We start from the raw sequence: 14725 nt of genomic DNA, 5'->3' as shown, positions 1-14725 counted from the left end.
TTTGTAATGGACTAAATCACAGGCTAAAGGAAATCACAAAGAGCCGCAAGGGTAGGCAAAGAATGCTTCTGTTATTCAAGCCAATAGTCACATGGCTGACTGTCACTGATTTGTTCTGTAAAATGAAGCAGGAATTGAATTGCAACATGGAAAGAAAAAAAAATCAAAGTGTTTTATTAATCCAGTGATATGTAAAGCAGATCTGTTGTGTTAACTTGCCATAATACCTCAGCAGTACACCAGCTGTGTTTGAGATGGGGGCCAGCATCCGGCACCTCTAAAACCATTCTTTTCACACTGGGGTGTCACTCTTTCATGTTCTTATGTTACATCAATGTAAAATATGCTGCCTCTCAGTGGCCATCTGGAGAGGGCAGGTCTGGGCTGTGATACTAAACGAGCGGATTACAGGGGTCCGTTTCTTGCAGGATGCACAAAGGGATGATGTGCTGTGACAGCTCTGTCCGGTAGCTGCATGCACATAACATACTGCATCAGCGTTAAAAGAAGGTGAAATCACGGGCTCATTACGAGAGGCTTTGACTATCTAGCTCTGCATTGCTGTGGGATTGTGCACGTCAATTATCAGCCCAGCAGACAGCAAAAACCCTCAGCTGGTCAGATGCTGTAAGTCTCTGCCCTCCCTGGTGGGATGGATTTTCCTGTTCAGAGGGAAACTGGAGCAGAGAGAACCAGTTATGTTGTAAAGAGTGGAGCCTTGAAAAGCTGAAGAGGAAAGGGGAGGGGGGAGGTATTTTCCTGCATGCAGTCTGATCCTAAAACACAGGTGCAACCTCCATGCAGCCTTCTTTGCCTTTGAGCACACCCCACCCCCCTCCTCATAGCTGCAAAGTGTTTGTCCATCTGATCCTCCATTAAATCCTGATTATTATGGATTTGTCTTTTTCCAACCTGTGCTGTCCTTGCAGAGATGAGGGTTATCTGAAGAGGGTGTAGATGTGACAGTGAGGCTATTTGTTGGAAATCAACATCATTAACTAATAAAGCAGTGGGTGTACAGGGGTAGCAGTCCAATTCAGTTTTAAACTCTTATTTCTGCTGTCAGAGGTCCAGAAACTTATATCTGAATCCTGCAGAAATGACAGAAAATAAGGCACATAAGAGAATGACATCTGTTTTAAGTGCAGGGAATGCTGACAGTTTGTTTAGTTTCACTTGCTTTAACAGAAAATAACACTGTACAAGTGATTTTTGTCTTGTTTTTTTTCCAATGCCGCTGAGATCTTAGATCTAATCTTAGAAATCCTATCTCCCAAAGCGTCTGAGAGCAAAACTAGTTGGGGAGGGGGGGTCCACAGCTGAGATGTGGGGCTCCCAGTGGCGTCATGCAGAGCCGATCATTGTCTCTCTCACACTTAGTAACTAGCCATTTCACAAGATCCAGACAGCGGATCGGGGCGCGCAGAAGCAGCAGCAGCAGCAGCAGCAGCAGTTTTGCCCTCAGGGCTTTTTTCTCCCCGACGTCGACCATAACTAACAATTTGGATTCAACGCGCGGATGAGGGCAATTACTGGACTTAATCTATCATAATGCTTCCTTTCCGATCGACTGATAGTCAAATGAGTTGAGCAATGGCTGAAGAGATCTGAGTCCCCCCCCCCCCCTCCTCTCCGGGTGCGAGAAGTGGCTCTGTTAAATAAATCCCAACTAACAGAAAAAACACTTTGATTTCACCGCGAAGCAGATCGGTGGACATGATCATGTGCAGTTTGGCGGACTTTACGCTGAGAAAGCCACTGGGTGCGTTTGATTTGGGATTACTGTGACAGGCACAGAGGACGAGTTTTTGAAGGGAGGAGGAGGGGGGGCGGGGGGAGAGAATTTTTAGGAGTCTGCTTCCTCTCCTGTTCGCTGTCCTCCGGGTTCCTGCAGGACTCCAGAGTCGCGGAGAGCCCATGCAGTCGCCAAGGTTGGTTTGTCTGTTAATTAGAGACTTATTTTGAATTTTAACCAACATTAATCTGAGTTCAGTTCACAAGGGAGTCTTGTCAGTATTTGCTTTACTGGCTGGGTGTTCAAACTACATCTCGGTGTGTGAAATATGTCTTCAAGTGCACCAGAGAGATCTGGGTTTTCTGCAATACTAAGAATTCGCTGGTGTCAAACATGCCATGTAAATGCAACTGATGATAAAAACTGTATTCACTTGATTCGCGCCTTTTTAAAATATTGAATGACAGGGAGAAACATCACCCAGGCTATTTTATTAATCATATTGTCAGCATTTATTAGATATACTCCCAACCAGAAATACCTCTGAGCCTACTTAAATCTGACACGGAATAAAGGATGATCTTGCTCCAGAGCAACAGGACAAATGCGCCTGCTGGCTGCACATTTGCACCTTTTAAAATCCCTAATTGCGTGACAGCATGTAATTGCACCAATAACCGAGCTGTCAAAGTACAAATTTAATGACAGGTTTGGTTGTCCTCATAATGCCATGTGCGTTTGTGTCATGATTTGAGGTTTCATATCAGAGCTCACAACATGCGCCATCTGTTGGAAAAGAGGGGGTCCGCTGTGGCCGTCAAGACACAGGCGCAGGCAAATAGTGCGCACAATTTAACGCTGCACCATAGCCTATTACTTACATTATCCCATTTAGCTAGTATGTGAAAATGTCAACCCTGTGTCTGTTGTAAGTCCGTTAACGGCATGTTTGACAGGTGAGAGATTTAAAGCCATAAAACGTGACCGGATTACTGGATTTATGGACATGTTTTATTGTCGTATTATGTCACCTTTACCTGTCAAAGCATGTTCAGCACGTGATTTGCCTGGTGTGGCGATAAATGATCATTTATAGCCCAGGTAGTTGGTCATTTCATTCCATGGAGATGTTAACCCTCCTTATGGCTAAAACTTGTCCAATGAAAAGCATTCAAACAATCTGTTGATTAATCAGTGCCTTTCATCCAAAAGCCAAAATACAGCTGATGGCAAACACTTGGAGGAAAGGCTATTGAAGAGAGGAGGCCCTAACCTAATTTTGACTGATGGTGTAGTAAAACGGATAGAATTAGCCTTGGTGATTAGAATTAGGGCTTCTGCTAATGATTATTTTAACTATTGATTAATCTTTAAGTCTATAAAATGTCAGAAACCTGTATAAAATGGCCATCACGTTTTCTCATGGTAAAGCTTCTTTTGTCCAAAAGCACTGAACGCCAAAGTTATTCATTTTACATTGATTTAAAACTGAGACAAACAATGAACTCTTGCATTTAAGGAAGCAGAAATTATTCTGGCTTTGTGGCTTAATAAATGAACTGATTTACCTTAAGTGGTTTGTGTCTACTGACTAATATCGGCTAATCGACTAATTCGATATTTCTGATTCAGAATAAGGAATGTATGCTGTCCTGACTAAAGAAATGCATCATGGACTTGATGAATAATCTGTATAAATAATTAGTTTCTCCATCATCATTGTCACTTTACAGATGAATGCAGTCATACACATGTATCACCAAAGCCGGCTTGTGACTATCGTGATGCCAGAAATGTGGTTTTCTTTAAATGACAAATGACTATAGCTTACTGTTCATAAAAAGACAATTCAAAAACTAAAGATTTCTTAGTCAATCAATGCATTAACAACCGTTGCATTAATTAACTGATGCAGAGCAAGGAAGAGAGTCAGAACAAAGCATATTAAGGTCATGATAAATAAATAACAATAATGTAAAAACATGTTGCACCTTTGCAACGTCGCTACAACAGGTGCAAATGTAAAATCTGCCCCACCTATTTTTTTAGCTGTGACAAACAGAAATTAGAACTCGGAGCTTTTTCTAACCAACATACGACTAACAGGTGAATCCGTCACACAGAAAAATATCTTCATCGAAGCCCTCATAGTGTCGCAGCACAATTTCATTCCTGAGTTTGCTTCTATGCCCACAGTGTCACTTCTAAAAGCCTATGATGGTCCACAATTCACCAAAACACATCACCAGGCAGCTTCCACCTTTCAGCCGAAGTCATTCATTTCAGATGTGAGTGCCTATTAGAGCTTGAAATCAGGCTGCACAGGGCCACCCCTGCTGAAAACATGTGTAGGCTCAGACCTCATTGTACATGAACGTATCCATCATCCATACGGGGGAAAGCAATCACAAAGACGTTCACGGCGCTGTGGAAAAATACTGTACGGCCAGCCACAACCTGAGTACACAGCCATCTGTCTGGTAGCCTTTTGGTTGAAATGGCAGTAAAAGACAGCAGTAATGTGTCATTTAACTGAAAGATAATGAAAGGAGGTGGCTTTGTGCCTTTTAGAGGAGGGGATCACCGCCTACTCTTCTGATCAGTAGTAGAAATGTATTCAAATCCTTCACTGAAGGAACTAAGTAGGCCTAGTATCAGGAAAAACGAAATAAAAAGGGTGGTGTGTTTATCTATAAGCATGTACTTTGGATTTGTCTTTGCTGTGTCTGGTTTGTGTACTATTGGGAGGTTTAAACTACAGCAAGCCATCATGTTTAATCTACTAATGAAAGTACAATATAGGTGTCAAGAACACACAGCTCATGTTCTCAGTTTGTTTCTGGTAATTTAGGTCATTTAACAACCTGAACATGACTTTATATCATATAATTACAGGCACATTACAGAAAGTGGGTTTTTACATGCTGATACTAAATGAGCTTTCTTTCCTTCCACACTGTGATATTCAGATTGATTTGATTTCCTTATAACGCTTTGAAATCCAGCTCCTCCCTTTTCATATTGCCCTCTCTCCAGTCTGACTGTATCATACTGTTAAGTGACCAAGGAATTTATCAATCAGCAGAAAATTACATGGCAACTATTTTGATAATTGGTTAATAATTTAAGGCATTTTAAAAAAAGCAAAAGTAAATTATTAGCATATACTTGCTGTTTGTCAGATGTGAGGATTTGAGGCTTTTCTCTGTCAGGTATGATAGTAAACTAAATATCAAAAAATGTCAGTTTTGGCTTTGGGAAATGTCCAATGTCCACTATTTTCTGACATTTAATACAAAATGAGTTATCTAGAAAATAATGAACAGATTATCAATAATGAAAAGAATTGTTAGCTTCAGCCCTAATTATATATATTCTGTTTCAGCTTGCTCCAATTCTGTTAAATTCAGTTTCTAGTGAGTGAAATATTCAACCCCCAGACTCCATGTTTTATGGCTGCACACTTTTGATGTCCTGTGCATCATTTTGTGGGCCTACACCATAGACTATACACATTTATCCAACATTCAGTCTGACAGGCTTGGTATCTTCAGAAACTTCTCCACTTGCATGTAAAATGAAGCTATGTGGATTTGAACGTCTGGCTGCACAGCATGGGTTTGTACTAATGGATCTAGCAGTGGGTCTGTGGGGTTTGAAGAGCTTTACTTGGCCTGTAGCCACCATTTTAGGTGATGATGTAACCTACATATGACACAGTGGGTTTAAACATGGCAGTGGTGGCTATATTATTAAAGGGGGGAAAGCAGATTATTTACAAGTCTGAGAATAAACATGGTGTTTGTTTATTGGTTGTTTCCCTCCTCTTTTCTCTGTATTGATCTCCGCACACATCCTCTCTGATGGGAGGACACTAATTTAACCCCTACAGGGTTTTGTTGTGACATTTTCTGTTGTTGCAGCAAATGAAACCTTTCTCACATTATGCTGACATGCTGGACTAATACCGTAACCACGTTGCGGGTCGGGAAGGACTCGTCAAACACATGCTCCGAACAAATCCACACAGTTTGAGATGTAATTTGAAACGTGGAGAGGGGGGTTTAAGGGCAGAACAGGCGGCCGTGATTGGTTCAGTGTGTCCGCTGGCCCTCAGAGGCTGCACCTTCTCGACACTCCCTAAAAGGAAGAGCTACAGCCTGGCAGCGCTCAGCCGTTTGTCCCGCTCTGAGGGTTAGCTAGTTTACCCCGGCTGTAGCCGTTGAGTGAAGAGGGCAAAAAAACAACTTCTTACCAGATAGTGATGAGAAGACTAGACCGACTTCACACCTCTTTTATGGACTTATTTTGTATTTTCCCGACGAGGACTCGGCGGCTCTAACTCTTCTCCTCTGTCCTTCCTTAATCCGGTTTGACCAGGGAGAGGAGCGAAGTGCGACCCCGAGCTGGATGGATGGTTATGGGGGAAAGAGGAAGACCCTCGGCGCTTGACGTGTGCAGAGTCCTCGCCGTGTTACTCTCAGTCTTCCCCTCCGGTAAGATGCTACTTTTTTTCTTTACAAATGAGTTTTAAAACAGCGACCCACTGGCATGTTTTACATTGATATAATTAACCATTAACGTTATTAAATGTCGCACTATGCATAAGTTCGCTAACTTAGTTTAGCATTAACTAACGTTAACTAACTTAACTTTTCCACGTTGGGCAGAAAAGTTGCCAAGTTTGGTAATTCTGTTTCTTAGCCGAAATATCCATGTAAGTTATAATTTAACTAGAGTTCTCTGTGCAACTAAAATTTTGCAGTTTTTTCTAAAGTTCGTTATAAAGTGAATACTAACTACTGAAAAATAGCCAAATGTTCCTAATTTGCCGTAGAAAATCAGTTGGAATCCCATCTAACACAATACAAAATCTAACAGATTAAGTTACGCAGATTCAGTGTTTACGTGCAGACGTGTGGAAAAGGTTGAAGGTTTGGAAAATATTACAACTGGATTGAATGTGAACAGACTTGCTATTGCAGCGCAACATTTAACGTCAGTGTTTTTATTTGACTTTAATTTATTAGAAAAAGATGAAACAAAGTGAGAGGTCTTTTGAAGCTTTCTCCCCCAGCCCTTGTTTTGTTTGGGGGATGGGGGGCAGACTCAGTATTTCACATTACCTCCTTGACAGTAGTATTTTTCCTTAAGTTAGGTTATTAATTAAGCAATGAATAAAATTTGGAGATTTCTAACTTTAAAACATCTCAATAGGCACATTCAAACCATAATCTCACCACCATAATATCTACATAAAACTTTAAGTTTAAAGCACACCATAACAGCTATTTTTAAGAAGAGTAAGCCCCAGTGGACTGTGAAGTTGAAAGTAGAAAAGTAATGTTATATAAAAAAACTCACATTTTTGCATTTAAATTGAAGTAATATCTTGGTGATTTGACAACACGATGATTGCAGTGGGTTACTTCTTGCAGTGGGCACACCCCATTCAGCTCACCTTGCACGTTTGCCAAACCCTTATCAGTTTCCCTGTTAAGTCACTTACCATCAAACAACAAAGTGATAATGCGCCGATAGCTGAGATCAAGATTAGTTTATTGCCACCTATCAAATGGTTGGTAAATGGAGAGGAGGTGTGGGGGTGGAGAGAGCTGCCATGAAGCTTTCAGGAGGGATATTGTTTAAGTGCAACTTCAAAGTGTTGATATGGCTTCTCCCCCCTTTGAGACACCGGGTGAAACTTCTCACAGCCCACTCAGATAAACGCTTTTATTAGTCTAAGGTAATACTGGTCAAACATCAATGTCGCAACACGGCATCCTGAGAATTGTTTGAAGAACATTTGTGTAAAGAGCTGGCTGGATGTGGCATTGAAGCTGGAGACAAAAAATCTACGGTCATTTATTATCATCAGAGGCATAGATTGGGATCCCAAGTGGATTTTGTTTTATGTACAAATGGCATTTTTACTTGTGCATAAACCGAAAGTCACTGGGCGTGAAAGAGATGTGTGCTTTTCTAGAATAAACAGTTATAAACAAAGTTATAGGTTGACCTGAGGCAGGGTTTATTATGTTTCATAATTTTGAACAGCAACATACAATGGGTGCTTTATCTTTCTAATTCTTTTTTCTAGGATTTGAGTGTTTTTTTTATTTTGACTAGATGCCAACTACATAAAAGACAAAACAAATAATGTGGCAAAAGATAGGAATTTCTGTGTTTTTTTTCTTCTTCTTATTATTATAATGTGTATAATATGTAATAATAAGTACTATTTGGCACTGCAGTCTAACATCAATGGCATTAAATATAAGTAGACATTAAACAGTAGTTAGACATTCATAATTAGTTGGAAAAAGTTCTTAATAATTCTTGTTTTAGATTTAGTTTTATGTAAAAGTATGGTTTAAAACTATAATCAATAACAGTGTACTTGTTTGTATCATGTTTGTAAAGACATGGTGGCCTCTGGTTTGCTTCTTTTGTTCAAACTGTACCTTGTTCCTCCCTGACAGTGAGTCTGCAGTGCAAGATCCTCAAGTGTAACTCCGAGTTTTGGGCCTCCACCTCGAACTCTGGACCAGAGGAGGAGTTCTGCACAGCGCTGCGGGCGTACAACAGCTGTGTACGCCGGACCGCGCGTACCTGCAGGGGTGACTTGGCGTACCACTCTGCCCAGCATGGCATAGAGGACCTAATGAGCCAACACAACTGCTCCAAGGAGGGGCCGACATCCCAACCACGTGCCCGCACCCCACTTCCTCCTGCACCCCCACCGCTCCTGCCCGATAGCCAGGAACGCTCCGACGGTCCGGAGGTGTGCCACTATGAGCGCAGTCTTCCACGCAACACGGCGCCGCCTAACTACACCCACTGTGGCTTCTTTGGAGACCCGCACCTCCGAACCTTTGGTGACGACTTCCAGACCTGTAAGGTGGAAGGGGCCTGGCCACTTATCCACAACAAATACCTGTCTGTCCAGGTGACCAACACTCCTGTGGTGCCGGGTTCTTTGGCCACCGCCACAAGCAAGGTGGGGATCCTTTCTGGTCATCCTGTATGCATGTTAATATGGTCTACTTAAGTCAGAAGCAAAAACTAATAACAAATAATAATAGAATAGTCAGTCAGCTATGGCTGCAACTATCAATTATTTTCATTCATCGAATCATGTGCTGATTATTTTCTCCATTGATCAATTAGTCTGCCACAATTTCCAAGAGTCCATGGTGACATCTTCATATGTCTTATCCGACAAACAGTCCAGAACCTGAGAATATTTAGTTTACTATCGCATAACACAAAGAAAAGCATCAAATACTCACACTCTAGAAGCTGGAATAAGAAGGTTGGGTTTTTGTTTGTTTGAAATAGGACAATTAATCACTTATCAAAAAAGTTTGCAAGTTTTCTGTTGATTGACTGATCAATTAATATACCAATTGTTTCCGTTTTGCAATCAACAGAACATGATTCAATAACAAATGTAATAACATTAATCATCAAGTAATTTATGAAGCAAAAATGCCAAACTTCTTCTGGTTCCAGCTTTTTAAATGTGAAGTTTTTCTTTGTTTTGTTTCACTCTACATTGTATATGTGTGAGTTTTGGACTGTTGGTCAGACAAAAAAGCAACTGGAAGACTCTCGCTCTGAGAAATTATGAAAATTGTAATATTTGGATATTTCCTGGCATTTTCTAGGCTAAATTATTTAAAAAGGAATCCACAAATTAATCTGTAATTAAGGTTCCTTTTTAGGGTCCCCTTTGATGCATTGATGTTACATGTTAGCTTTCGTTACCACTACATTTTCTGTTAGTTTTGGGTCCAGTAGTGTCAGTGCGGCATCAGCACATCTTGCTGTTGATGTTTTTCTATGTGCGAGTCTCTTCTTTCATGTGGTCTGATTGTGAGAGCTGCTGTGGGGCGGCCTTTCCATCAAACTGTGGACTAAACTAGTGTTTGGACGAGTTCCATAATGACAGATAAAGAAGCCAAACCCAGCTCAATTGCAAAGATCTTGATAAGCTTTATAAATGATATGTTAGTATTACAACAGCAGTGCTGCGTCAAATGTTAACATGAGGCTCCATTTTCACTTTTCTCAGTGGACAGCTCAGGCTGATGTTTGGCCAACTTCGAGTGTAGACTCTACTGAGCATGTTACATTTTATAAAATGTTGTGTCTGCTCAGAACTGTAGATATTTTCTGTACATTATGATGTATTTTCTTTCATAGCTTTATCAGTAGTACATTCCTCATTAATGTTGTTTTGTTTAATGGTACATTGGTTGGTTTGGATGACTGTCCCCGAAATGGCTTTCAGTAGAACTTGAGGTCAAAAACATAAAGAAGCAGGAGTATTTGTAGTTGGCAAATTAACTCCGAGTCGGTCCAGATTTTGACAGCAGTGATTGTGGAGCGTTGCAGAGTATCATAACTGATGTATTTAGACTGAGCTATAAGAGGACTTTGTCCTTAATCACATTCGTAGAAAGTATAATTTTCTGCAATCAAGGTTTCTTAATGATACTCTATTAAGCATTCAGAGTTTTTTTATTTTTTTTTAGCTTTTAAAGTAATGACATTTTTATTTTGCTGTTCTTGGAAGCAAATGAAAAAGCTTTTTTAAGATCTTGATTCTGGACAAAGGAAAAACAAGGCAGCAGCCAATGCCACCTGTGCAAACAAGGCCCCTCTGGTGAAAGATCTGCATTAGCAGAGCTCTGTGTTTGGTACATTGCTCGCACTACAGCAAATAAAACTGTCTGGTTATTTCCATCTTCATTCTGATGGACGGATTATAGAGGCATTTTTTCCTTTTTGTTTGTGTTCATTAATAGCTGAATCAGGAGAAAAACAGGAGTTAATGTAGGAGGGGAAGGTTAGCAGAGGGTAGGGGCGAATTGAGACAGAACTGGTGCAACGGATGAATTGTCAAGCTAATAGAGTTTTCTGTAGACTCCCTTCGACCCCGGTCCCAAGCGAGCAGACATCAGAGTTCCTATGCCGTCCTGGTATCGCTGCTCTGACAATGGCTCATTGGTGTCCTGATGAAACCAAGCTTGCAGAGTCCTGACCAGTCTCACTTAATTAGCTGCAGAGTATATCGCTCTGTCCTGGCCCGACGCCACTCCCTGGAGCATAGTTCTGGGGTTCACAGGCAGGTTTTTCAGCGCTATGAATGGATCGTCTTTGTGTCTGCAAACTGAGGCCTGATTTTACATGGCCGAGACTCATGTTTTTTGAGGGCGTTTACCTTGGCCTCCCCCATGTTGAGCCAGGGATGAAATTTGACACTTAAGTGGGGTGGTGGGGTAGATGGCACATATTGCACAAACTTGTTCTTAATGCAGAAAGTATAAGCACTTCCCTTTTTAAAAAAACTGATGTTTACATTTACTGCAGTCTACAAGGATTCTGTATGTGACCAGGAAAAAAAACCCTCATGACTACATAACTTGCATTAGTGAGGATATTAAAGGCAAACGCATGCGATCACTTTTGCTGGACCTTAATGAGATTTCTCTGTTTCTGTCCTCCTGCAGCTGACAATCATCTTTAAGAATTTCCAGGAATGTGTGGACCAGAAGATGTACCACGCAGAGACGGACGAGCTGCCAGCCGCGTTTGCAGATGGCTCCAAGAATGGAGGCGATCGGCACGGAGCGAACACTCTGCGCGTGGTGGAGAAGGTTCCTGGGCAGCATGTGGAGATTCAGGCCAGGTATATTGGAACGACCATAGTGGTGCGGCAGGTGGGCCGCTACCTGACCTTTGCCGTGCGGATGCCGGAGGAAGTCGTGAACTCTGTGGAGGAAGGTGATAACCAGGACCTGTACCTGTGTCTTCACGGCTGTCCTGCCAACCAGCGCATCGACTTCAGGAACTTCAGGGACCGGGCTGCGGAGGCCCAAAGCTCAGGCAGGACCAGGAGCGGCACCGGGCCTCAAGGCTTTACCTACCAGTCCGCCAAGGCCAAGTGCAAAGAGCGGCTCCCAGTGGAGGACCTGTACTTTCAGTCCTGTGTGTTTGACCTCCTCTCCTCTGGAGACATAAACTTCACTATGGCAGCCTACTACGCCTTTGAGGATGTAAAAATGCTCCACTCCAACAGCAAGAGATACCACATCTTTGAAAGGGATGCTTTCATGAGTAATGCAGCGCAGACGGGCAAAGAATTTCTTTCACTCTTCTTCCTCAACCTCCTCGCTGTCTTACTGTGGATTGAGTGTTGCACAGTTCATCTATAGTCCCTTTACAACAGTGTCCTCTTGGTGTATCTGTCAGTGAGTGTTAGAGTCCCATCGCTGTGTCGTACATTGGCTCCCCTCTGCTGTGCTGGGTCCGAGACGTGACCGGTGACTTGCCGGAGTCTCATTTTAGTTGTACTGTCATGTCTTTGACTTCAGCCTAACGACGAGACGAGTTCAACGTGATCCCCCACCTATCATCACATGTATTTAGCTGGTTCATAGGACTGGTCTTTGATGAGAGCCTAGCTACTCCGGAGCTCAGGATATCCACCTGGGATTAAATCCCACATTCTAACCGGGGCCTGCATGCCTATGGGAAGCCGGACAAGATGATCTTTTGCAGAAAGAGAAGTTTGCTGATCCTCCCCCCTCCCCTGATCCCCCTCATTGGTGCCAAGCCAGTGAAGCTCTCTGTGGCTCATGTGGCGAGGCGAGAGGACCTGACAGGGGCTTTTGTTAACCTAAGGCCAGAAGCAGCTCTATGTTTGATTAGTTTCCAGCTCTGGAAAAGCCTGAGCCTTTTGGAGGAAGCACTCAGCCAAAAGGATGTCAGAGCAGCGTCTCCAGTTGTCTGCTGTGGAGATTAATGGGTCATATTGTTAGGGTGTGTGTGCGTCTGTGTATATATGTGTGTGTGTGTGTGTGTGTGTGTGTGTGTGTGTGTGCATGCATTAGTACAACGTGTGCAGAATTCAGCGTCTGTGGTTAATTTTGTGTGTTTGTGGGTGCAGGAGTTCCCAGAAATTAGATAACAAACCTCCGGTGGGAGAAATCTTTCCCATGTCTGTATGTTGCACCCAACATTTAAAAAATAGAAAAGTCGTGGCGCGGCACAGTCTATTCAAATGGACTCTATCAGCCAAGTAGCAAATCCCAAAAGGGAACCGATAAAAATAATCTTTTCATCTGCATGTCATCTTCAGTGTCATACAGCCTTTCTTTTTTTTCTTCTCATTTTTTAAGTCTGTAATGTGAATGTAGCTAACAAGAAAGCAAAAGAACAACCTTAGTTAAAGGCACTCAGTGTTTACAGAATTTTAAATCAACCAGTCAAACTACGACACCTCTTTGATAGCATTTTGTGAATTTAACTCTCCATTTCATGTCTGCCGCCAGCAGTGGTGTAGATACTGTTAGTGCTAGCTGTAAAGACGTCACCTCCAGTCAGCTTTTTATAAACTACCAGTGTGCTGACTTGACTGTGGCTTAGTGCTTAAATGATAAGCATATGTCTGTAGATGTGATTTCATGGCTTAAGTCATTGCCAAAGAACAAGCCCGTGTGCCAACATTTCCCTAACAACTGAATTTTCATCTATCAGTCTTAAACAATTGTCATTAGGGGGATTCTTAATTGTATATATAACTTGTGTTTGTGGGTGAATTTGCGTCACGCAGAAAAATGAGTAACTTGCTGTGAAAGCAGCATTTGTTTCTGTGTTGTTTTTTTTTTTTCAGTCTCATCTTTTGCTTTTCTTGCGTTTCGTGATAGCACTCCTTGCTGCGGGAGGTTTCAATTTGAACTTTGGCTCTCAGCTGCTGTGTCTGGTAATGTGGAAGTCATGTAGACACCGTTACTACTCAGGCACAGTTTTACAGTCATTTATCCTTTACACTGAAGTATTTGGCAGGCCTTACTACTGCTATTTAGAATATGTATTGGTGCAGTTTAACAACAAAGAAAAAAAATCCTACAAATGATTGTAATGTTGATTATTGTGTTAATAGGTGTCATTTGTATTGTGCATTTTACAGTATATGCTTCTACAGGTGTAATGTGATATTGTACATATATGTTTTGTGAGTTGTTGAGTTTAAATTTGTATATTACCAGTTGTGTTTTGAATTTCTCACTCCAGTTTTTGTACATCCGATGTTTTGGTGAATGTGAACCTTTTTTTTTTTTTTTTTTGGAAAAGGGATTTTTGGAAAAACTTGAACACCACAAAACTAAATATTCTTAACTATATACAATATACTCAGTGATAAAAGGCTGGATGTCACTACTTTTGCTCACATGGCCATAACATCTTATCACCTTGTGTAGAAAGAGAATGTAGGAATGTGTTCTGTGGTGTTCATGTTTTTGAGTTTAAAGCACTTTATGTTGTATTTTTCAGTTTAGCTCTTATATTGTTTGCAATTCTGTGTCAGTACTGGTTAAAAATATTTTTTTTTCTCTAAATGGCTGAATGGGAAATGCCAGAGCGATCAAACTATTTGTATGTAAAGCAAATGTTGTGCCACACGCCAGCTGTTTATAATGTAAATTATTTATTGAATAAAAGAAAATGTCTTGTTAGTGAGGTGCCCTCTTGTCGCATTTGTATTTGCTGTGAGTGCATTTTTTGAAAATCAGTTTTTCTCGCCACAACTTGAGTGTGATTGCCCCCTGCTGTACGAATGCAGTGATCAACATGAGCAGATGTGTGTAGTCAACAAATTCTAAAGTAAAAAGTAAAACTTTTGGGGGGGGGGTTTTGTATAAAGACGGTGAGACAGTGCAGACACATGTTATACAATAAGGACTACAATCATGTCCACCCACAGCATCATTCCTCAAGCACTTTATTGACCAATAGCAGACCTCTAAAGGTGTCTCGTCTTTACAGTTTTATGCACACCATGTCACGATTAAGATATTATTATATGATTAAGATTATATATGCTTCATTAAATTGTAGCATGCAAGAGGAAAGAACTCGGGTCAACTGGCAAGTTTCTATATTTACAAATTAAAAATTGAACTTTTAAATTCTGTTTCG

General features: G+C 41.4%; 1 protein-coding gene across 1 annotated transcript; it reads left to right on the top strand.

Moving 5' to 3' along the window:
* The first annotated feature begins 1402 nt into the window (after positions 1 to 1402).
* rgma (repulsive guidance molecule BMP co-receptor a) lies at positions 1403 to 14262 on the top strand. Its single transcript, XM_038705443.1, has 4 exons — positions 1403 to 1931; positions 6116 to 6231; positions 8218 to 8735; positions 11254 to 14262. Exons 1-4 carry the CDS (start codon positions 1918 to 1920, stop codon positions 11956 to 11958), a joined length of 1353 nt encoding a protein of 450 aa, XP_038561371.1. The 5' UTR covers positions 1403 to 1917; the 3' UTR covers positions 11959 to 14262.
* The last annotated feature ends 463 nt before the right edge of the window (positions 14263 to 14725 follow it).

The sequence above is a fragment of the Micropterus salmoides genome, unplaced genomic scaffold (assembly GCF_014851395.1).
Source record: "Micropterus salmoides isolate LMB-PRFRI ecotype aquatic unplaced genomic scaffold, ASM1485139v1 Ms_hic_scaffold_8, whole genome shotgun sequence".
NCBI classification, from domain to species: Eukaryota; Metazoa; Chordata; class Actinopteri; order Centrarchiformes; family Centrarchidae; genus Micropterus; species Micropterus salmoides.
Note: the sequence above shows the minus strand (reverse complement) of the source record. Positions and strands in the feature narration are given on the sequence as shown.